The following is a 25,568-nucleotide window of genomic DNA, read 5'->3' as shown; positions in this document are numbered from 1 at the left end:
CTTAGTCTCCAAACTCCCATGCTAAGTAGTACCTGCTTACTGCCAGAATATTCCTAAGGAATTTGTGTCCCATATAACTTCAGTTACCAGAGACCTTAACCCTTTCAGTGCCCGCCTCCTAGCCCCAGAAGACAAAAAAGGGCACTTACCTGCATTTCAGTCGTCCGGCAGTCAGACGACCTCACAAAGTATGGGAGGATGCTACTCCTCACAGAGACCTGTGGAAAAAAGAAAGACAGAGTAAACCTACTCAGGCTTTCTATACCAGGGCAGCAACCTGTTAGGAAAATGCAGCAAAGCACACTTTACAAGTTCCTAACTGCTTAAAAGCCACCACTGCCCTACTGAAGAGACTAACGTGGAGTACGGCTAGACCCAAACTTGAGGGGAAAGATTAGAGTAAACCTACTCTGATTTCCAAAATAATAAAATCTTGATTGAAGAGAAATAATCAGACACCAAAAACTTCACCTTATCCTTGTAACGCAGGCAAAGAGAACGACTGGGGTTTGTGGGAAGGGAAGTGATACTTAACAGCTTTGCTGTGGTGCTCTTTGCCTCCTTCTGCTGGCCAGTAATTGATGATGATCCGTGGACTCACTGAGTCATTAGAAAGAAAATCTTATGGCAAAAAGTGAAAAAAAGTTCTGCCTCTGGGATGAAGATACATAGGGTGCGATTTATTAGGCACGGATTGCTGCTCGTCCGCCCCTGCTTGATAAATCGAGTCCATAGTGGTCAAATATTGGATTGAGCTCTCCTGATCTGCGTCTCCTTCCACAACAAAAGAATTGTGTGCGACGGTCCAGGACTAGACCGTGTGCTGGAGAGGGGAGCCCTGCTCTTTATTGTTTCCTAATATATATATATCTGATGTTGTCTACTTCAGTTTTTGTTTTTAGTTCTATTATATTTATTAAATAACATCACTCACTTGCGCAGAAGTCTGTGGGGATTTCCAGTGGCTGAATATTATTATCGGTCTCGTCCGTTTCCTCCTCTATTAATATAAAATCTGAATTTTCATCATCGACATCTGTTAAGTACAACAAATAATTAAATAATAGTTTATGATACAGATTACACAATCAGAGGCAATGGGTGCACAGTATAACCGAGTTAAGGGGACAGTAAACATCTTGAGATTATTTTAGAAAATGTGTAGTTATGCCGAATAAAACTGCGATGTAAAATCATTTGGCGCTCTACAAATAACCGATAATAATAATAATATTGCAGTTATATATATATAAAGATTTTTTTTTTCAGTTTTTCATTCTATATTTCCATTTCAAAGTTTGTAATGTCCCTTTAAGATTTTTATATTACAATCTAAGTGTTCTGTCCCTTTTAATTCATTCCACAAATTAGCTTTACCCACTTACATACAAATGCACTTATTATTTATTAAAGGGACATTAAAACCCCATCCTTTTCTTTCATGATTCAAATAGAGAATACCATTTTTTTTTATTTACTAAGTATCCTTTGTTGAAGAAGCAGCAATGCACTACTGGGGGCTAGCTGAGCACATCAGGTGAGTCAATCACAAGAAGCATATACATGCAGCCACCAATCAGCAGCTAGCTCCCAGTAATGCATTGCTGCTCCTGGGCCTATCTAGGTATGTTTTTGAACAAAGGATATACAGAGAATGAAGCAATTGATATTAAAAGTACATTGGAAAATTGTTTAAAATACTCTATCTGAATCATGAAAGTTTAATTTAGATTTGACTGCCCCTTTAATGACAAATATAAGGAGACATTTTACCTAGATTGCCCCGCACTATAAAGCAACCTCACTTGTAAAAGACCAGACTGGCACCAGCAGGCTGATTTATAAGTCGCAATTTCATGACTTTATACAACTTTCCAATTTACTTATATTATTAAATTTATAATGTTCTCTTGTTATCCTTTGTTAAAGATTAAAACCTAGGTAGGATCAGCAATGCACTGCTGGTAGCTAGTTGAACTTATATGTGAGTCAACGCCAAGAGGCATGTTCGAAGCCCCCACTTGCTAGCTCTCCAGTAGGCATGCTCTTCAACAAAGGATAGACAGTAAAATTTGATAATAGAAGTAAATCAGAAAGATGTTGAAAATTGTAGGTTATATCTGAACCGTGAAAGTTTAATTCTGAATTTACTGTCCCTTTAAAAGGAGAATATTCAAATATTTTATTAGAGAGAGAGAGAGAGAGAGAAGGGAGAGAAGGGAGTGGTGAGAGAAATCAGTAGATCTTATTTTCTGACAACTTTAAAAGTTTCCTTCTGTTTCCCTGTCCCCTATAGCATGTGACAGCCATCAGCCAATCACAAACTGACATACGTATATGCTGTGAGCAATTGCAAATGCTCAGGAGTTAGTGCCTCAGAAAGTGTTTATATAAAAATACTGCTCACAATTAAATAATAGAAGTCATTTGCTCTGAATCATAAAAGTTTATTTTTACTTTACTGTCCCTTTAACTATTAAATCTTTCATGTGCATAGAAAATATTTATTAAAGGGACATGAAACCCATTTTTTCATGATTCAGATAGCGCATGGGATTTTAAATAACTTTCCAATTTATTTCTATTATCTCCTTTGTCTTGTACTTTTTCTATCTTTTGTTGAAAAATATACTTAGGTAGACTCAGAAGCTGCTGATTGGTGACTGCACATACATGACTTTAGCTATTGGCTTTCAGCTAGCTCCCAGTAGTGCATTACTGCTCCTTCAACAAAGGATACCAAGAGAATGAAGCAAATTAGGTACTAGAAGGACATTTGTTTAAAATGGTATGTTCTATCTGAAACAAAAAAGAAAAAAAATTAGAGTTTCAACTACCTTTAAGCTCCTTTAACAGAGTTACAGAGATGTCTGTGAAACGGAATCCTGCCTAGGGCAGCGTAATGTGTAGATACCACTCTACACACAGTTCATGCCTATCTTGTAAATAGCGTTATATATTTCCCACGGCACAAAGCGTTTGTAACTCACCTGCACAAGTGTCTGAATTGATTTCCACCTGCTGAATATAATTATCGTCTTCACAATCTTCGCTGTCCCCATTTGATACGGTATCTAGATTTGCAGACAGACACAAAACTCATATGTATTTATCTTTGGGATGAATAACCAATAAGAGACTGTAGTGTGGTTCCCACCTAAATAAATTGGCTCTCGTCTCCCTGGTGGCAATATCACGGCTGTATACACAATGCAGATGAAGAAATTGCACCTATGCAGCAACATAGTCACAGGAGTGCTGATGGGTAAACTCCCATTAACCACTTGGTAGAGAAGCTTACAATGCCCAGCCTGCTGCCCCTAAACCAAGTCTAGGTTATGTTGTAGTCGTTAAGGGGTTAAATTGGGACAGTTACACTAAAGAGCCAGTTTAAAAATTGTATTGCAAAGAAAAAAAATAAAATGTAAGGTTTTAAAATGTATCTTAAATAAATGCGTTTCCTTTGCTCTTGGCCTAGCATCAAATAATTATAAGGTAATAAAATAGTAATAAAAAAAGGTGCATTGCTCAAAAACATGTCTTACATTCAGGAGTCACAGATTTGCAGACTAGGAAAGGTTAAGGGGCGGGGTTAGAAAAATCCATGAGAGTCATTCATCGATCAATGCGCTGTTGCTGTGCAGCACTGCTCTGTATTGGACTATCCTTTCAAACAGCACTTTGCTCTGGCTGCACTGTGTTAAAGAAACCTTACACTGTGCAGCCAGAGCACAGCGCTGTTTAAAGAGACCTGTCTGAGGTGGAGCAGCGCCGCAAAGCAAAAGCACTAACAGTTCCTGCATGTGTCCTCTTCTTTCTGCAGACAATGGCATTTCAGATCATAGATTGGTTTTGCCATAGGGCCTTACAGTAGTTTTCAAACTAGCAACCACATTTAACACCTGACTGACCACTGAAAAAAGCTACACTGCCCAATGTTTTGTTTTTTGCACAAAAAATGTAAAGTTAATGCTGTATACATGGATATGAAAAATACTTATTAATACTGCAGTATGCATGCTCATTGGCTGGAAGGGACAGTCCCCCCCGTCCCACATGAAAACAAAATGCAATTTTACTAAGCATAGCTGCTATATTCATTTCATTTAAAGGGACACTAAACCCACATTTTTTTTCTCATGATTTAGATAGAACATGCCATTTTAAGCAACTTTCTAATTTACTCCTATTATCAATTTTTCTTCGTTCTCTTGCTATCGTTATTTAAAAAGCAGGAATGTGATGCATAGGAGCTGGCCCATTTTTGGTTGAGAACCTGGGTTATGCTTGCTTATTGGTGGGTAAATGTAAGCCTCCCAATAAGCAAGCGCTATCCATGGTGCTGAACCTAAAATGGGCTGGCTGCTAAGATTTACATTCCTGCTTTTAAAATAAAGATAGCAAGAGAACGAAGAAAAATTGATAATAGGAGTAAATTAGAAAGTTGCATAAAATTTCATGCTCTATCTGAATCACAAAAGTAAAAAATTGGGTTCAGTGTCCCTTTAATAATACAGAATAAATCACAATGTTTTAGAAACAACAAATGAAAAACAAAATTTATGCTTACCTGATAAATTTCTTTCTTTCTTGACGCGATGAGTCCACGGATCATCATCAATTACTGTTGGGAATATCACTCCTGGCCAGCAGGAGGAGGCAAAGAGCACCACAGCAAAGCTGTTAAGTTTAACTTCCCTTCCCACAACCCCCAGTCATTCGAACGAAGGAAAAGGAGAGAAAGGAAGTAACACAAGGTGCAAAGGTGCCTGAGGTTTATAAAACAAAAAGACTGTCTGAATAAACAGAAAGAAAGAAATTTATCAGGTAAGCATACATTTTGTTTTCTTTCTAATGACACGATGAGTCCACGGATCATCATCAATTACTGTTGGGAATCAATACCCAAGCTAGAGGACACAGATGATAAGGGAGGGACAAGACAGGGAACCTAAACAGAAGGCACCACTGCTTGAAAAAAAAACTCTCTCCCAAAAGAGGCCTCAGCCGAGCCAAATGTATAACATTTTTTAAAAGTATGTAGAGAGGACTAAGTTGCAGCCTTGCAAAACTGTTCCACAGAAGCTTCATTTTTGAAGGCCCAGGAAGAAGAAACCGCCCTCTTGGAATGAGCTGTGATTCTCTCAGGAGGCTGCTGTCCAGCAGTTTTATAGGCTAAGTTAATTAAACTCTTCAGCCAGAGAGAAAGAGAAGTAGCCGTAGCTGTCCGACCCTTGCGTTTCCCAGAGAAAACAACAAACAGAGAAGAAGACTGGCGAAAATCCTTAGTCGCCTGCAAATAGAATTTCAACGCACGCACAACATCTAGGTTGTGCAGCAAACGCTCCTTATGAGAAGAAGGATCACAAAGAAAGAACAACGATTTCCTGATTAATATTCCTATCCGAAAACACTTTAGGAAGGAAAACTAACTTAGTACATATAACCACCTTAGAACCAGGAAGAAGGATAAGATAAGGGGAATCACACTGCAACGCTGAGAGTTCAGAGACTCTCTGAGCAGAAGAAATGGCAACAAGAAACAAAAACCTTCCAAGATAATATCTCAATATCAAATGAATGCATAGGCTCAAACTGAGTCTGCAGAAGGACTTTAAGAACAAGGATAAGACTCCAGGGAGGAGTAAGAGGTTTAAACACAGGCCCGATTCCGACCAAGGCCTGACAAAAAGATTGCACATCAGTTACATCTGCCAGACGCTTATGCAACAAAATAGACAAGGCAGATATTTGACCCTTCAAAGTACTCGCTGACAAACCCTTCTCCAGACCTTCCTGGAGAAAGGACAAAATCCTAGGATCCTGACTCTACTCCACAAGAAACCTTTGGACTCAACCAGTACAGATATTTACACCATATCTTATGTTAAATCTTTCTAGTCACAGGCTTACGAGCCTGGTTCAAAGTCTCAACGACCGACTCCAAGAACCCACGCTTAATCTCCAAGCAGTCAGCTTCAGAGAAGTGAGATTTGGATGAAGGAAGGGACCCTGAAATAGAAGAGGGAAATTCCACGGCATCACCAGCGCATCTATCAGGACGGCCTGCGGATCCCTTGAACTCGAACCGTACCTCGGCAGCTTGGCATTCTGCTCAGATGCCAAGAGATATAGCTCCAGCCGCCCCCATTTGAGGATCAAACTGGAAAACACCTCCGGATGGAGTTCCCACTCCCCAGGATGAAAAGTCTGTCTGCTCAGAAAATCCGCTTCCCAATTGTCCACTCCTGGAATGTGGATCGCAGATAGACAGCAGTTGTGGGTCTCCGCCCACTGAATAATTTTGGTCACCTCTGACATTGCCAAAGAACCCCCCGAGTTCCTCCCTGGTGGTTGATGTAAGCCACCGATATTAAGTTGTCCGACTAGAAACTGATAAACCGGGCTAAAGCTAACTGAGACCAGGCTAGTAGAGCATTGAAGATCGCTTTAAGATGTTTATGGAGAGGACGGATTCCTCCCGGACAGATAGCTCAAACCCAGACAGATAGCTCAGCATGCTAAGGCACCTTAGCTGAGCTCTCCCCGATGAGGTCCACTCAGCCTTTCATCTTTTCGAGGTTGATAAAATGAGCAGCGCCTTAAGACCCTTACGGGTGATTAGCCGCGCTTTACAAGTACCCAATACATACATACATAGACCCTGAGCCTTTAACGAGCCCCAGACTGCTCCACCCAGCAGGCTAGCATCCATGGTCACAATCACCCAGGTAGGTCTGCAGAAGCAGGTTCCCCGGAAGAAGTGTTCCTGAGACAACCACCACAGAGGAGATTCTCTTGTCGCCTGATCCAGATCCGCATAGTCCTCATTCCATTACCAAACTTTTGGCGATTCCCTACAAGGGTAAGACCTTCTTTGGGCCGGGCTTGGCCGAATTTATTTCTGATGTTTCAGGAGGAAAAGGTCATTTCCTCCATCAGGATAAGAGGAATAGACAGGACGTCAGAGTAGTTTTCGTTCTTTTCGAAACTTTAAAGGTAAGCCTCCCCCCCCCCTCTTCCAAGCAGGAACCAAGCCTTCCTGGAAGTCCAATCAGTCTTGGAACAAGGGGAAGCAGTCTAAGAAGCTCGCAAATTATTCAAAGTCAGCTTAAAGGGACTGCCCCGAATCTGGGAGCAGATAAAGTAGGGGGCAGACTTTCTTTATTCGCTCGGGTTTGGGATCTTCCGGATCCCTGGGTGGTGTACATTGTATCCCAGGGGTACAAACTAGAGTTCTTGACTTTTCCTTCCAGGCACAGGTTCCTCCTCTCAAGATTATCTGTAGACCAGATAAATAGAGAGTCGTTCTTCCATTGTGTCCGGGATTTTTCTGCCCTGGGAGTGATTGTTCCTGTTCCCATATTGGAACAGGGTCTGGGATTCTACTCCAATATGTTCGTGGTTCCCAAAAAAAGAGGGAACTTTTAGACCAATTTTAGACCTAAGATGTCTAAACAAGTTTCTCAGAGTACCGTCCTTCAAGATGGAAACTATACGTTCCATTCTTCCCTTGGTTCAAGAGGGTCAGTTCATGACAACCATAGACCTAAGGGATTCCTGATAAACCCCCAGACAGTCTCTACACCTCATCTATTATGCTGAGGTGCCTACCTTTCCTGGTGGATGCCGGCAAACTGTAATATAAACAATCTAGTTCTCAATCCGGAACTGCCCAACAAAATGGCTGTGCGATCGTAGATAACTTGCGCTTTCCCTTAGCAGAGCCGCAACTTACAAGTGACTCTATTCCGGAACTCACAGGAAGTGAGTCCGGAAGGCGCGCAAAACCAGCCTTGCCACCTCTGAAGGAACCCGCATCCTTAGTCATTGGCGTTCCCGGCGGCCATTAAATTCATAGAAGTGCCGCAACAGTGGGGAAAAAACTATGTGCGCAACGGAAGTAACACTGCACAAACATACCCAGTACTTGTCCGTGTGGTAACCAGATAAAAGGACAACTGCTGAGCCCATCAAAAAATAATTAATAATAAAAAGAGCTTCTCATGTCCCTAGTGCCTGCATAATCTGCCCTTCTTTTTAAAGGTAACCCTACTAGGATTAACTGATAAAAATAACGTCCCCTGCAGATTTAACTGCTGAAGTGCCATATTTTCCCTGTAAAAAGAAAAATAAACTTGGCACTTACCTGAATATGCCTCTGTCTGGCAGACGGACAGTTTACCTGGTTTGAGAGGGGACCATCCCTCACATGGACCTGTGGAAAAGGGAAAGACTGAATAAGCTTACTCAGGCTTTCAAGACAGGTAAGCAAAAACTGTTTGAGAGGCGCAGTGGGGATTGTACCCCACAAGTTCCCAATTGCTTAAAAGCCACCACTGCTCTACTGAAGAGACTGACGTGGGCTACGGCTAGACCCTAGGAAAGATCAGAGCAAACCTACTCTGCTTTAAAATAATAAAATCTTGATTGAAGAAAAATTCTTATCAGACACCTAAACTTTACCACCTCCTTGCAACGCAGGCAAAGAGAATGACTGGGGTTGGAGGGAAGGGAGGTGATACTTAACAGCTTTGCTGTGGTGCTCTTTGCCTCCTCCTGCTGGCCAGGAGTGATATTCCCAACAGTAATTGATGATGATCCGTGGAATCCCCGTGTCATTAGAAAGAAACATAATTTAAAGGGACATGAAACAAACAAAAAAATATTTAATGATTCAAATAAAGCAGCAATTTAAACAACTCATTAATCTACTTCTATTATACAAGGTAAGCTCAGGAGTGTGCACGTGCCTGGAGCACTATATGGCAGCAGTTCTGCAAGGGCACTAGATTTCCTACCTAGGTATCTCTTCAACACAGAATATCATTGGAACAAAGCAAATTTGACCATAGAAGTAACTTGGAAACTATTTAAAAACTTTATGCTCTGCCTGAGAGACAATTTTTGGGTTTCATATCCCTTAAATGCCTCTTTACCTTTCTATTTGCAAGCAGTGATTAGTAGAACGATAGAGGATGGATACGTAGAAAGTAATGCAGAGCTATTATACATATCACTCACCTGCGCAGTGATTAGTAGAACGATAGAGGATGGATACGTAGAAAGTAATGCAGAGCTATTATACAGATCACTCACCTGCGCAGTGATTAGTAGAACGATAGAGGATGGATACGTAGAAAGTAATGCAGAGCTATTATACATATCACTCACCTGCGCAGTGATTAGTAGAACGATAGAGGATGGATACGTAGAAAGTAATGCAGAGCTATTATACATATCACTCACCTGCGCAGTGATTAGTAGAACGATAGAGGATGGATACGTAGAAAGTAATGCAGAGCTATTATACATATCACTCACCTGCGCAGTGATTAGTAGAACGATAGAGGATGGATACGTAGAAAGTAATGCAGAGCTATTATACAGATCACTCACCTGCGCAGTGATTAGTAGAAGTAATGCAGTGCTATTATACAGATCACTCACCTGTGCAGTGATTAGTAGAACGATAGAGGATGGATACGTAGAAAGTAATGCAGAGCTATTATACATATCACTCACCTGCGCAGTGATTAGTAGAACGATAGAGGATGGATACGTAGAAAGTAATGCAGAGCTATTATACAGATCACTCACCTGCGCAGTGATTAGTAGAACGATAGAGGATGGATACGTAGAAAGTAATGCAGTGCTATTATACAGATCACTCACCTGCGCAGTGATTAGTAGAAGTAATGCAGTGCTATTATACAGATCACTCACCTGCGCAGTGATTAGTAGAACGATAGAGGATGGATACGTAGAAAGTAATGCAGAGCTATTATACATATCACTCACCTGCGCAGTGATTAGTAGAACGATAGAGGATGGATACGTAGAAAGTAATGCAGAGCTATTATACAGATCACTCACCTGCGCAGTGATTAGTAGAACGATAGAGGATGGATACGTAGAAAGTAATGCAGAGCTATTATACAGATCACTCACCTGCGCAGTGATTAGTAGAACGATAGAGGATGGATACGTAGAAAGTAATGCAGTGCTATTATACAGATCACTCACCTGCGCAGTGATTAGTAGAAGTAATGCAGTGCTATTATACAGATCACTCACCTGCGCAGTGATTAGTAGAACGATAGAGGATGGATACGTAGAAAGTAATGCAGAGCTATTATACATATCACTCACCTGCGCAGTGATTAGTAGAACGATAGAGGATGGATACGTAGAAAGTAATGCAGAGCTATTATACAGATCACTCACCTGCGCAGTGATTAGTAGAACGATAGAGGATGGATACGTAGAAAGTAATGCAGTGCTATTATACAGATCACTCACCTGCGCAGTGATTAGTAGAAGTAATGCAGTGCTATTATACAGATCACTCACCTGCGCAGTGATTAGTAGAACGATAGAGGATGGATACGTAGAAAGTAATGCAGAGCTATTATACATATCACTCACCTGCGCAGTGATTAGTAGAACGATAGAGGATGGATACGTAGAAAGTAATGCAGAGCTATTATACAGATCACTCACCTGCGCAGTGATTAGTAGAACGATAGAGGATGGATACGTAGAAAGTAATGCAGAGCTATTATACAGATCACTCACCTGCGCAGTAATTAGTAGAACGATAGAGGATGGATACGTAGAAAGTAATGCAGAGCTATTATACATATCACTCACCTGCGCAGTGATTAGTAGAACGATAGAGGATGGATACGTAGAAAGTAATGCAGAGCTATTATACAGATCACTCACCTGCGCAGTGATTAGTAGAAGTAATGCAGTGCTATTATACAGATCACTCACCTGCGCAGTGATTAGTAGAACGATAGAGGATGGATACGTAGAAAGTAATGCAGAGCTATTATACAGATCACTCACCTGCGCAGTGATTAGTAGAACGATAGAGGATGGATACGTAGAAAGTAATGCAGAGCTATTATACATATCACTCACCTGCGCAGTGATTAGTAGAACGATAGAGGATGGATACGTAGAAAGTAATGCAGAGCTATTATACAGATCACTCACCTGCGCAGTGATTAGTAGAACGATAGAGGATGGATACGTAGAAAGTAATGCAGAGCTATTATACAGATCACTCACCTGCGCAGTGATTAGTAGAAGTAATGCAGTGCTATTATACAGATCACTCACCTGCGCAGTGATTAGTAGAACGATAGAGGATGGATACGTAGAAAGTAATGCAGAGCTATTATACATATCACTTACCTGCGCAGTGATTAGTAGAACGATAGAGGATGGATACGTAGAAAGTAATGCAGTGCTATTATACAGATCACTCACCTGCGCAGTGATTAGTAGAACGATAGAGGATGGATACGTAGAAAGTAATGCAGAGCTATTATACAGATCACTCACCTGCGCAGTGATTAGTAGAACGATAGAGGATGGATACGTAGAAAGTAATGCAGTGCTATTATACATATCACTCACCTGCGCAGTGATTAGTAGAACGATAGAGGATGGATACGTAGAAAGTAATGCAGAGCTATTATACAGATCACTCACCTGCGCAGTGATTAGTAGAACGATAGAGGATGGATACGTAGAAAGTAATGCAGAGCTATTATACAGATCACTCACCTGCGCAGTAATTAGTAGAACGATAGAGGATGGATACGTAGAAAGTAATGCAGAGCTATTATACAGATCACTCACCTGCGCAGTAATTAGTAGAACGATAGAGGATGGATACGTAGAAAGTAATGCAGAGCTATTATACATATCACTCACCTGCGCAGTGATTAGTAGAACGATAGAGGATGGATACGTAGAAAGTAATGCAGAGCTATTATACAGATCACTCACCTGCGCAGTGATTAGTAGAAGTAATGCAGTGCTATTATACAGATCACTCACCTGCGCAGTGATTAGTAGAACGATAGAGGATGGATACGTAGAAAGTAATGCAGAGCTATTATACAGATCACTCACCTGCGCAGTGATTAGTAGAACGATAGAGGATGGATACGTAGAAAGTAATGCAGAGCTATTATACAGATCACTCACCTGCGCAGTGATTAGTAGAACGATAGAGGATGGATACGTAGAAAGTAATGCAGAGCTATTATACAGATCACTCACCTGCGCAGTGATTAGTAGAAGTAATGCAGTGCTATTATACAGATCACTCACCTGCGCAGTGATTAGTAGAACGATAGAGGATGGATACGTAGAAAGTAATGCAGAGCTATTATACAGATCACTCACCTGCGCAGTGATTAGTAGAACGATAGAGGATGGATACGTAGAAAGTAATGCAGAGCTATTATACAGATCACTCACCTGCGCAGTGATTAGTAGAACGATAGAGGATGGATACGTAGAAAGTAATGCAGAGCTATTATACAGATCACTCACCTGCGCAGTGATTAGTAGAAGTAATGCAGTGCTATTATACAGATCACTCACCTGCGCAGTGATTAGTAGAACGATAGAGGATGGATACGTAGAAAGTAATGCAGAGCTATTATACAGATCACTCACCTGCGCAGTGATTAGTAGAACGATAGAGGATGGATACGTAGAAAGTAATGCAGAGCTATTATACAGATCACTCACCTGCGCAGTGATTAGTAGAAGTAATGCAGTGCTATTATACAGATCACTCACCTGCGCAGTGATTAGTAGAACGATAGAGGATGGATACATAGAAAGTAATGCAGTGCTATTATACAGATCACTCACCTGCGCAGTGATTAGTAGAACAATAGGGGATGGATACGTAGAAAGTAATGCAGAGCTATTATACAGATCACTCACCTGGGCAGTGATTAGTAGAACGATAGAGGATGGATACGTAGAAAATAATGCAGTGCTATTATACAGATCACTCACCTGCGCAGTGATTAGTAGAAGTAATGCAGTGCTATTATACAGATCACTCACCTGCGCAGTGATTAGTAGAACAATAGAGGATGGATACATAGAAAGTAATGCAGTGCTATTATACAGATCACTCACCTGCGCAGTGATTAGTAGAAGTAATGCAGTGCTATTATACAGATCACTCACCTGCGCAGTGATTAGTAGAACGATAGAGGATGGATACGTAGAAAGTAATGCAGAGCTATTATACATATCACTCACCTGCGCAGTGATTAGTAGAACGATAGAGGATGGATACGTAGAAAGTAATGCAGAGCTATTATACAGATCACTCACCTGGGCAGTGATTAGTAGAACGATAGAGGATGGATACGTAGAAAGTAATGCAGAGCTATTATACAGATCACTCACCTGCACAGTGATTAGTAGAACGATAGAGGATGGATACGTAGAAAATAATGCAGTGCTATTATACAGATCACTCACCTGCGCAGTGATTAGTAGAAGTAATGCAGTGCTATTATACAGATCACTCACCTGCGCAGTGATTAGTAGAAGTAATGCAGTGCTATTATGCAGATCACTCACCTGCGCAGTGATTAGTAGAAGTAATGCAGTGCTATTATGCAGATCACTCACCTGCGCAGTGATTAGTAGAAGTAATGCAGTGCTATTATACAGATCACTCACCTGCGCATGGGACGGAACAGATTTCTACATGCTGCATATTGCTATTAGTCACAATTTCATTATGAATTTTTACAACATTTAGATTCTGATCACAAAAACCTGTTGAGGGAAATAGAAGTCAGTAAACGTTTATTGGAGATTATCTACAAAACAAACTGTCACTCGGATAAAAAAATGCATTCTATTAAAAATAAAACGGTTAAAACAGACATTACCCAAGCGGGTGTGGGTAAAGCCCGATGTACTGTAATTCTTCTATCTACACTATTATTTTGTCTCCGCTTGGGGTTTTTAAAGAAGGTGCCCCGCCGAACCTCTGGCATCCACCCCAAGTGAACCATTGGGTAATGAGGTTTACAAGGGGGGCAAAAGCAACAAAAAGCTAGTGAAGATGGGGGAATTACAGTGGATTGTATATATGTTTGATGCGGTAACTCGATGCACTCTGAGATTTATGATGTTACATCAGTTTTTACAAACAGCCGCTTGGGTAATGTCCGTTTTACCCAGGTAATCCTAGGATTACCCAATATCTGACTTTACACGCAATATATATATATATATATATATATATATATATATATATATATATATATATATATATGTATATAACACACACACACACACACATCTAGACATATGTATTTCAATATCTATAAAATAGTTAACATGAACAATATATCAGTAAAATGTAAAGTTAACCAGAGTTCTCAGCATGCACAGGAAACAGCCTAAGCTCTACTCTACTACAGTAAAAATGTGTGTGACCAGCTGCTGGGAGTTGCTAAGACAAGAAGAAACTCTGGAGTATTTCTGTAACACAAGCCTTTGTCATGGGCTGACCTGATGAATTCACTGAGTGCACTTAGGTCGCTCTAAAACATGCAGCCATTTTAATGATCACTTAGACAAATTAACTTCTCTCTGACCGTAAGAAATATCAACACAGATTATCATGGGAACGAAGCAAATTTAATAAAAGAAGTAATTTGGAAACTTATTAAAAACTGAAATACAACTTTTTATTTGCAAACAGTGATTAGTTGAATATTTAAACGTCTATTATACAGATCACTCACCTGCGCATGGGACGGAACAGATTTCTACATGCTGCATATTGTTATTAGTCACAATTTCATTATGAATTTTCACAACATTTAGATGATCACAAAAATCTGTTGAGTGCAATACAAGAGAAGTCAGTAAACAATTATTGCAGATTATCTACAAAACAATCACTCAGATAAAAAATGAGGAGAGAAAAAGAAAAAGAGAGAAAGAGAGAGAAAAAGAGAGAAAAAGAGAGAAAAAGAGAGAAAAAGAGAGAAAAAGAGAGAAAAAGAGAGAAAAAGAGAGAAAAAGAGAGAAAAAGAGAGAAAAAGAGAGAGAAAGAGAGAGAAAGAGAGAGAAAGAGAGAGAAAGAGAGAGAAAGAGAAAGAAAGAAAGAGAAAGAGAAAGAGAAAGAGAAAGAGAAAGAGAAAGAGAAAGAGAAAGAAAGAAAGAGAAAGAGAAAGAGAAAGAGAAAGAGAAAGAGAAAGAGAAAGAGAAAGAGAGAGAGAGAGAGAGAGAGAGAGAGAGAGAGAGAGAGAGAGAGAGAGAGAGAGAGAGAGAGAGAGAGAGAGAGAGAGAGAGAGAAAGAGAGAGGTCTGAACCTAGAGCCTGGCTGGCTCTATAAAGCGTGAGTAGCCCCTTGGTGGGACCACCGGTGTGAATATTATCTCCATTATAAAACTCTATTGCACTATATTTGCCTTTTTTTGTTTTTGAGGTGAGGAAAACACTTGATTCACCAAAAGTGAGGAGGACTTCACGGATCACATATATACTTATAATTGAACTTAAACATTTTTACCTATTTTTCACTTTTTATTTTTTCTTATTTATACACCAAGTGATTTTTTGTACTTTTTTGTTTATATTCAGCATGACGACTAGTTTCTAAATTATAAAAAAAAGGTAGCGTAATTTGCAACATTATTATCATTCATATAAAATGAGAATGTCAGTGTACACAATATATTTATTTTAACTTGTCCCCCTGCCAACTGATAAATGGGATAAATTCCCTTTTAACCTAAAGGGGGATATGGGAAGGAACTGGAGATAATAATCCACAAACCTAAATCCTAATAAACCTTCGTATTGGATAAGGTAGTGCCTAATGCCAAATATAGATTAAATATATAAGAAGGAAAGAAACAGAAGCATTATTAGGGCACACTTGGGGGGATTATTACCTCATACATGTAGGGTAAGTGTGTTTATTGTGTAGTGAATTTAATTAAAACATAAAGTTTATTATACAATATTAAAAAATAGACCCAGTGTTGTGGACCATGCCACTTTAAGTTAAAAATACATCAAACTAAATTATATAAAAAAGGTTACGAAAAAAAGAGAAAAAATAAATAAAAATAGAAAAGGGCACTGTGTGCTCTCCAACAAAGGAGTAAACTTCCTAATAACCGTTATATTTTGGATTATATCTTATCTGAGCAAAATGCTGAAAACCAACTTAAGATAAATTCTATCTGATTATATTTGTATCAGTAGTCGGCTCAGAGGTGGAATGTGGATGACCTGACCAGTACAAGGTTATGTATTAAAATCGCCTGTTAAGCAATTAGTCTATAAATATCTGTCACCACATTACCAAGATAGCCGCCCCAGCTTCCACTTATAGTAACTATGAATATGCCCAAAAGTTGGGCCAACGAATTACCATATACCATCTAAGTTACCAAAGTTTTTTACCGAAGTAATAAGCTATTTTCCACATTATCTATTTAGAAACAAATTAAGGAGAGCAGCAGTGCGAACCGCCTAACGCGCGTTTCGCATAAGCTTTATCAAAGGCTCAGAGGTGTTTGAGGTAATAATCCCCCCAAGTGTGCCCAAATAATGCTTCTGTTTCTTTCCTTCTTATATATTTAACTGATAAATGGGGCCACTTGAGTTATAACACTGCCATTTAAATACATGATTTAGTGTCTGTCCCAGGCGTTACACTATAAATATATACTCACTTGAGCTGATATTTTTCTGCGGTTCTTGCACCGGATCTTCCATTTGACTCTCGACATCCGATTCCTCTATTTGTTCAACGCTTAGAATAAGTTCTGTGTCTACGTCATCTGTAGAAACCAATTGATATACATTGTAGGGTTAGTGTTTATGTTGGAATATTTACAAATAGCCAAAACTAGTGAGAATATAACGGTTTCCTCATTTTCTTGCACGTTTCACTAAAAATAAAAAATAAATTGTTCATGCTCATCTGTCTCGATTTCTTCCTTCCTAACTGTCTATGCTCCTCTGTTTCAGACAATTATGGTTCTCGTCAAGAACGGTCCCCTAATAAGTCTGCAAAACAACAAAGTAGACTATGTAGAAAAGTCAATGGCCACATTGTGGCAAGGGGGGGGGGATCATAGATAAAAATATTTAGCCGCCACATTCTTGAGCCAAGATATTATGAGCCGAGAGACCTTAGCATATATAGGATCTACGCCTGCAACATCTCAGGTGTGGAACTGTTGCTGGTTATTTTGTGCCCTCGATGTTGGGGTTGGATACTGACAATCATACATTAAACACCCCTCTCATTGCTTCTAAAGGGTTAAAGCTGTACCCTCCCCACTCACGAGTTAAGGGAAGTTATCATAATTAATGTCACAGCAGCCGAAATATAGTAAAAATAGAAGAGAGACCGATCAGCTGGGGACAAACAGAGCTTGGAAGATTGTCCTATGGACTAGTAGTCTATTAGCTCTTCTGTGTCTTTTATAGTCTGATCTCATACGTAAAGGGACAGTCAACACCAGAATTTTTGTTGTTTAAAAAGATAGATAATCCCTTTATTACCCATTCCCCAGTTTTGCAAAACCAACACTGTTATATTAATACACTTTTTACTTCTGTGACTAACTTGTATCTAAGCATCTTCTGACCGCCCCTAATCACATGACTTTTAGTTATTATCTATTGACTTGCATTTTAGCCAATTAGTGCAGTGTCTGCCACTAGCCACGGGCGTGATCACAATACTATCTATATGGCCTACATGAGCTAGCTCTCCCCTGCTGTGAAAAGTAAATAAAATAGAGGCGGCCTTCAAGGGCTTAGAAATTATCATATGTGCCTTCCTAGGTTTGCTTTCAACTAGAATACCAAGAGAACAAAGCAAAATTGTTGATAAAAGTAAATTGGAAAGTTGTTTAAAATTACATGCCCTATTTGAAAAATGAAAGTTTTTTTTGGACTTGACTGTCCCTTTAAGCATAGCCCGAATGGTAATGACCTATAAAAAAAACACAAACAGGTACAGCACTTAAAATGCAGTGTAACCTGATAGAGAAAGGCCCTAACGAAGCTCCCCCCACTATTTCTATTAGAGGGACAAGGCAGACTCGCCTCTTTCAAATGAGGGCCACTTGTCCAGCTAGCAGAAAGAGCGGGGCATCATTGGGATCCCTTAGAGCCCCGATCCCTCAGGTTTAAGTGCACTTTGAGTGCCGCTGCAGGTAACAGCTGTTTTTGCTACCGTATTTAGATGAGAGGCTCAGTCTCAATACGTTTGTGCTAAATCGGTAGTTCTTATACACTGGTGAAGTCACCAAGTGTGTCCGTGGTGACCTCACGGCGCCTGCGAGACAGCAGTCTCCTCCATTTGCAATGCATGGGGTCTGCAGGAAGCAGTCTGGAAAAGGAACTCCCTGAGTGACGACACATGGGGAGTGGATGGGAATGACGACCATCCGAAGGGTTAATCGCATAACAAAATATAATTAATTATAGGTCATTTACCATCACAGATTTCCGAATGTATTTCCACCGTCTTAATACTATCACAAAGGTCTCCTTTTCCATCTTCACTTATTGGAATGAAATCGTTATCCTTGTGTTTTCCTGTCAATCGTAAAAAAAATAAAAATAAAACAACAACATTTAAAATAAGATATTTAGGCCTTTTAAAAAAATCAGTGAATTACTAAATGTATTTTTTTACATAAAAACTACTGGTAACCTAATTTTAACCCTTACAGCAGGGCTTGACAAATATCATTAGTTCTTAATTTATGGCCAATTAGGGAGCAATATGATTTTTCTTATTGTACTTATCAAACAATCACTGTGTAATATGTTTCAAGATTGATGCTGAAGTTTGGAGTATGCACTACACCTTCTCACAGATGTTGGTGGGAAAAAAAAATTCAGATGTGAAGTAAAAGGAGCCCTCTCCCCCCCAAAAAAACTTAAATTATGCTTACCTGTTCATTTTCTTTTCTTCTATACAGGGAAAGTCCATAGCTGCATTCATTACTTTTGGGAAATACAGAACCTGGCCACCAGGAGGAGGCAAAGACACCCCAGCCAAAAGCTTAAATACCTCCCCCACTTCCCTCATCTCCCAGTCATTCTGCCGAGGGAACAGGGAACAGTAGAAGAAACATCAGGGTGAAAAAGGTACCAGAAGAACGAATAAAAAAAGAATTTAAGGCCGCCCACAGAAAAAAAAAAACGGGCGGGGAGCTGTGGACTCTCCCCGTACAGAAGAAAAGAAAATTATCAGGTAAGCATATATTAAGTTTTTCTTCTTAAAAACGGGGAGAGTCCACAGCTGCATTCATTACTTTTGGTAAATCAATACCCAAGCTTATAGAGGACACTGAATGCAAACATGCAGGAACAAAAATGCGGCCCATTCTGATGGCACCACAGCCTGACACAACCCGGATACCCGATAAAAAAAATACTTCAACAGAAGCAGGAAGGACAAAACATGTAAAGAGTACAAGGTAACTGCCCCATCAATTAGATCCGTAAGGATACCAAGTTAGAGACCACTCTAAAATCTGGACTCCACTGAGCACAAAAACCTCTGAGGAGACAAAAGTCCCACTCTCTAGAAGCACACAAATGAAAACCTCTCCATGAACAAAGGCAAGGGAAACAACAAAAAAACTCCGACATCACAGTCTCCCTAACTGAAAGAAGGGAAGTATCAGATTAGAAGGTCCGAAAGAACCTCCAGAAACAATCCCTGAAGATTCAAGGACAAAAATAGAGAGAGAGAAGACCCTAGCATAACTCGATAAAGAGCGGCTGCAAGGCTGCAAGAGGACAAAGTCCCGTAGAGAATACTCTACCGACGGAGGAGAGCAAAGAAAGGAAAAATTCCAGACCACCTCCTACATGGATCCAAAAGGAACCAAAGTAAAGCCTTAACCAGAACCGAAGTCCCGCAAGGACAACAAAAGGTAGAAACAAGACTAGCTTCCCATAGATAGCATAACTAGCACAGAGAAACTGAACACCCAAAAGGTCAGAAAAAAACCCTGGGAGCAGAACCGGAACGAAATAGTAACATCCGTGTACGCCACAAACGAAAGCCACAGGCTTCCATTGGATAGGCAGTCAGACTAAACATCAAACCATAGCAACTTGCCAGCCAAGTAGCTAGCAAACTTGCACCAGGACATTCCTGGAAAGGAACAAGAGAAAAAACTCAGAAAGCAGGGCGGACCAACTCCCCCCCCCCCCACTAGAAAATGGGGTAAGGGAGGACAACACCCTGACCAATAAAGAAGAACCAACTACCCGCTAAGGGAAGGTTCCCGAACCAACCTAAGGAAGGATCCTTCAGGAGACATGATACGTGGTCGATGCCCAAACAGAGTAGTCAGAATTCCTGACCCCTACTCCGATCGAACAGTAGCGACTGTCAATGTCCCAAAGGACAAGAGAGATTAAAAAATCCCAGCATCGACAAGGCCCGGAGATCAGACAATGAATCTCCAGCCACAAGTTCCTAAGGAAAGGAAGCAGGAAAGAGGCACTGACAAACAGAGAGACTAACTCAGGATCCAGGATACCTATCCTCATAACCCCTCAGGAACCCGAAGGGAGGGTACACTGTAGATAAGAGAAACCCTCAACCCACTGAACTCCTAGAATCAGAGGAGGAAAACTACCTCAGGAGGAGCCAACTGGATAGGCGCAGAAGACCAGATCCTTCCAAATATAAGGAAAATGAAGAAAACCCAGGAATATTCCAGTAAAGAAATTCCCAGGAAAAACTTCCTCCATCTCTCCAGAAGAGAGCAAAGAACTGCCCCAGTAGGAACAAGGAGATTTCCCCAGGACCGGGAAAACAAGCCTACTACTGAACGCCGGACAGATCCAAGACTATTAAAATCTGGAAGGGCAAGGACTAGGTTAAAAAACCGGACCCCCAAAACCAGGTGCCGGATCAAAACCAAAAACCTTGCGGAACAACCACAAAGTTACCTGGAAATGAAAGTTGCACAAAAGTTGATGCATGCCATACCCCAAGGGGTCTTAAACTCTGATCTTTCATGACGTATCCCAGCGGCTGCCCACTCAGCCCCAAAAGGCTGCTAAGATAACACCCACAAAGTCCGAAGACAAAGGAAGGACCCAAAAGAGATCATAACTCCATGATTGAGAGAATATGACAGCCTATAACTCAAGGAATCAACGAATGAACGAGAATCCTAAAACTCCTATCAGGCAACGGCATGAGAGACTGCATAACAATCCCCCAGATCCCCAAGTATATAGGATCATAAAGAGGATACTGCAAGGAAAAAAAAAAACAGTCCCTAAGAACCGTGATTCCTCATGACCGAAAGTCCTACCCCAAAGGCAACGGGAAGCGAAAAGTACAGCCATCCTCAAAAAAGAGGAGAGAAACACTGGTGAAAGAGAATCAGACAATTTAATCCACAATGTCATGGATTCTCACTATTGCTGCCTATCCCTTTAAGCCTCCCTCATAAATTCCCATGATCCTCTATGCTCCTTGACAATTAATGAAGTCTTAGTGTAGCAAACAGTTCACAGAACAGTGCCTTCTTCCTAAACCTCTTACTGGCTGACTGTTAACTCAGTTTATTACAAGCACTTAATAGCCTTTCTGGCTCTTTATCACTTTCAATAACAACAACTAAAGTGTGTATTCGCCAATTCACCTGCTGGGACTTATGAAAGACTTTCCTGCTGATATCCCAGTCTAAACTCTACTTACAAGGAGAATTCCTCTGAAGCACTACTTTCAGGACTAACCTATTTGTGGAGTCATTACCGAGTGTGTATCAACCTTTCTGTGTGCTTTGCCGTTTTCCGTTTTCAGTCAATCACATACTGGACAATAACGCTGCAACTCTAACTCAGCTCAGACTGTCAGCAAATCCGCTGTGCGGATTGGAGGAGCCTGCGCTCACACAGACCAGCTTGCCAGCAATTCCGGAAAGCGGATTGGAGGAGCGACACAGTCAGGTCAGCTCTAAAGCTCATACCGCCACCGGATTGGTGCATCTACACACACCTTCCTCTCCCTGTGTCTCTCCACAGCCACACATGCTGATTACTTTAACATTGAATACACGCTGTCCTCTGCTGCTTAGAACAAAATAATGTAAATCAAATTCCCAATCACTTTACAACCTCAGCGTGATTTAAGGACTGTTTATGTGAAGTGAAAGTACCTTTCAACCTCATACTCAATATACAGACTAGTACTTCTACATTACTACAAGAAGTCATTACTTCCCTGGGCATATTGACTCCCTTCTCCTGTAACCACTTTAACAGGAGAGCAACCCTCATTCCTTTCTTAACTTCTATTCCAATCTACAGTAGAGATCCAAAAAACCTTCTCATACTGTGACACACAAGGAGTACCAATAGGGGGATAATCGCCCCCTACACCAGGTACTGGAGATCTCCATGCTGTCATCTGATCCCCCCCCCCCCCCTCGGAAGGGAGGACTCTAGCTCCTGTCCAAAGGACCTCAGGAACTACAAATATACTGCCATAGCAGAATTTGTATTCCCAGAAAACCATGTAAGCTATGTAGGGACAAAACACTTAGTATCGAGTACGACCAAACATCGGACGCCGCACCAAGATGAAATAAACTAAGAGCAGCCTGACATCTAGGATAGAAGGGCCTCCTATAGCTTGTAAAAAAATAAGAAAGCAACCTCTTAACAAGAAGTAAGCAAACTTAGTACCCAAACAGGACAAGCCTGTTGTTAATGATACAATATGTCTGACAGAAACCTCAAAGGAACAGAGTGAACTAGTACCCAGACAGACCAGCTTGCTGACCAGGGTACAGCCAAACTGTTCAAGGGTCAACTGAATGTTCTAAACCCTAGTAGGGCTAGACTAAACAAACAGACAAACGACAGACAAATAAGCCCTGAGGCTTAAACATGGTCTTAAAATATGTTCTTTTTTTGGGGGGGGAATTTCCGCTGGAAGTAACATCTATCGCGACCATAAAATCGCTAGCATCAAAATCCCAGAAAAGAAAGAATTTCCCTAAAAGGAAAAATCTACAACAGCCACGAGCTCTAAAATAAAGAATATAAAACACATCCTAACCGGATCAAAAGAAAATAGGCCGCACCCGCAGGTGAACGCCAGAGAGGAATGGAAACACTAACAGGACCAGCCTGACAGATATCCTAATCCTCAGGAGCTCAGAACTGGGATTAGACACACAAAAACAAGAGATGACCAGGAATAGGTTCTCATCCCTCCACTCGTCTAGCGCTGTTCGCCATCGGATTCAGAAGCCTGAGGATCCGTTGACGAATCAGAACTGGTATCCTCCAAGGCCGCCAACACATGCCGCAGCAGTACACGCAGGCACGCCAGTCTGTATCTAAAGGCAAAATCCACCTCCGGCAGAGCATCTGAAGACCCCGAGGCTTCAGGGGCCTCAGAGGAAACCGCTTTCCCCAGAGGAAAGATCCAATATAATCGAACTCACACCTGACGCTCCCAGGTTAAGGGGACACAGATGAACTCTTTGCTTGTAATTAAGAAGATGTAAGTGCGCCAATGCCAAAGATATGGCCCTGCGGAACCGTGCAGTAACCTCTGGTGGGAACAAACCTCCATCCGGAGAAGGCGGTAACGGTATACGGGACAACTGCCTGTGTAGGAACGCACCTCATGGGACACAAAATCCTCAGAGGCAGATGGCTCAGCGGTCTCTAATATCTCCCCAGAGGGAGAAGAGAGCACTTTATTAAGGCAAACGGAACATAATTGATTGGGATGGATTACCCTGGCCTCCCCACAATCTACGCAAGTAACAGAATCTGAATCAGAGAAATCCTTCTCCGAACAATCAGAATCCTCCATAGTTTGACTTATTAAATTATGGACAAAAGCAACTGGCACCTTACACCCCCAATGGCTAGGGCACTCACCACCTCCTATGACCCAGACAAGTAGAGAAACGTATCCTCTCCACCGACATTCGGTCACAAATACAGAAATGGAGAACGAAAAAGGTGCGACATGTAGGCCAAAGAAAAGCCCGCCAGTCCACAAGAACTGCGTAGCTCGAAAAATTGTACGTCCCGTAATAGCCATGAGCCCCAACATTTCTACACATAAGCAGACAGAATCACATAACAAACATGATTAAAGTCCCAACTGCTCAATAACCCCCCTCAGGAGATATTAACCCTCGATTCCATAAAGATAAAGGAGTCCCACTGAGACCCTGTGTTCTATCATTACATTACATTCCCACAATGAAGGAAAATTAAACGATCTTACCGGAATCTATGCCGTGGAACAGTAACACTGTCCTTCAAGTTTGACAGATAGTAGCGTTGCTTCTGACATGGACTTGAGTGAAGAAAGCAGGCAGCGAAACTCGTCAATGCCCATTGCTTATGGAGCTGTTAACATGAGTCAGGATGGTTTCTCAGAAAGACTCTCCCTGCATCTCCGGACTCTAACTTTCATTCATGCTCTCAATGAGAGGCTGAAAGAACTACTTAAAACTCCAGTCCCATGCCGAAGAGTACTACCCTCCATAAGAGACTACCCTGTAATCTTCTGACACTTCTCTGCCAACCTCCTGTGACGAAAGGCAAAGAATGACTGGGAGATGAAGGAAGTGGGGGAGGTATTTAAGCCTTTGGCTGGAGTGTCTTTGCCTCCTCCTGGTGGCCAGGTTCTGTATTTCCCAAAAGTAATGAATGCAGCTGTGGACTCTCCCCGTTTTAAGAAGACAATAAATATGACAGTAGATTACAATTTTATAACACATAATTAAACATTTAGAGAGACTTTAATTTTGAGTTTACTGTCCCTTTAATTCTTAGAAAGCCATTCAGAGAATCTAAAACATTACTATGTTTGTAGTAACTTAGGGTCAGGCTGATTTACAGGCTCTTCTCCCTACACAACAGGACTATTGTGATACAGAGCGACAGCTAATGAACTGGCCGTACACACAATAAAAGCCAATCCGGTTTGCTGTTGGAACATACAGGGGTGTGGTGCAGAAAAGTCTGTTTTGTGAAATAGTATTAATAAAGGAGAGAGAAAAAAAAAAAGAGAAAAAAAAAAAAAAAAGAGAAAAAGAGAAAGAAAGAGAGAGAGAGAAAGAGAGAGAGAAAGAGAGAGAAAGAGAGAGAAAGAGAGAGAAAGAGAGAGAAAGAGAGAGAAAGAGAGAGAAAGAGAGAGAAAGAGAGAGAGAAAGAGAGAGAGAAAGAGAGAGAGAAAGAGAGAGAGAAAGAGAGAGAGAAAGAGAGAGAGAGAGAGAGAGAAAGAGAGAGAAAAAGAGAGAGAGAGAGAAAGAGAAAAAGAGAAAAAGAGAGAAAGAAAGAAAGAAAGAAAGAAAGAAAGAGAGAGAGAGTAGATACCAAGAAGGGGACAGACAAGACAGAGGCAGACAGACAGAGAGAGGCAGACAGAGAGAGAGACAGAGGCAGACAGACAGAGAGAGAGACACACAGACAGAGACAGACAGACAGACAGAAAGAGAGAGTGACACACAGAGAGCGAGAGGCAGACAGCCAGAGAGACAGGCAGAGAGAGAAAGAGAGACAGGTAGAGAGAGACAGACACAGATATATATATATATATATAAAAATAGTAAATAGAAGATCAGCACTCACCAACTGTTACAACCACTCTGTGCACGGCCAGTTAACATGCAAAGTAGTTCACACTGGAGTAGGACAGGACCCGGTGTTGATCCGTATTATTATCC

General features: G+C 41.0%; 1 protein-coding gene across 2 annotated transcripts in view; it reads right to left on the bottom strand.

Moving 5' to 3' along the window:
* Nucleotides 1–25,568, bottom strand: part of LOC128635619 (oocyte zinc finger protein XlCOF8.4) — a 64,625-nt gene that overhangs the window by 17,124 nt on the left and 21,933 nt on the right. For both annotated transcript variants that reach the window (XM_053688688.1, XM_053688687.1), the window contains 6 exons: nt 18,322–18,423; nt 16,542–16,649; nt 14,595–14,690; nt 13,516–13,614; nt 2,991–3,074; nt 935–1,036 (listed from right to left, as the gene is read on the bottom strand). In XM_053688688.1, the coding sequence (XP_053544663.1) occupies nt 935–1,036; nt 2,991–3,074; nt 13,516–13,614; nt 14,595–14,690; nt 16,542–16,649; nt 18,322–18,423 (591 nt within the window). The remainder of the gene's footprint in view (nt 1–934; nt 1,037–2,990; nt 3,075–13,515; nt 13,615–14,594; nt 14,691–16,541; nt 16,650–18,321; nt 18,424–25,568) is intronic.

Source organism: Bombina bombina, chromosome 7 (genome assembly GCF_027579735.1).
Source record: "Bombina bombina isolate aBomBom1 chromosome 7, aBomBom1.pri, whole genome shotgun sequence".
Lineage (NCBI taxonomy): Eukaryota > Metazoa > Chordata > Amphibia > Anura > Bombinatoridae > Bombina > Bombina bombina.
This window is presented reverse-complemented; position numbering and strand designations above follow the sequence as displayed.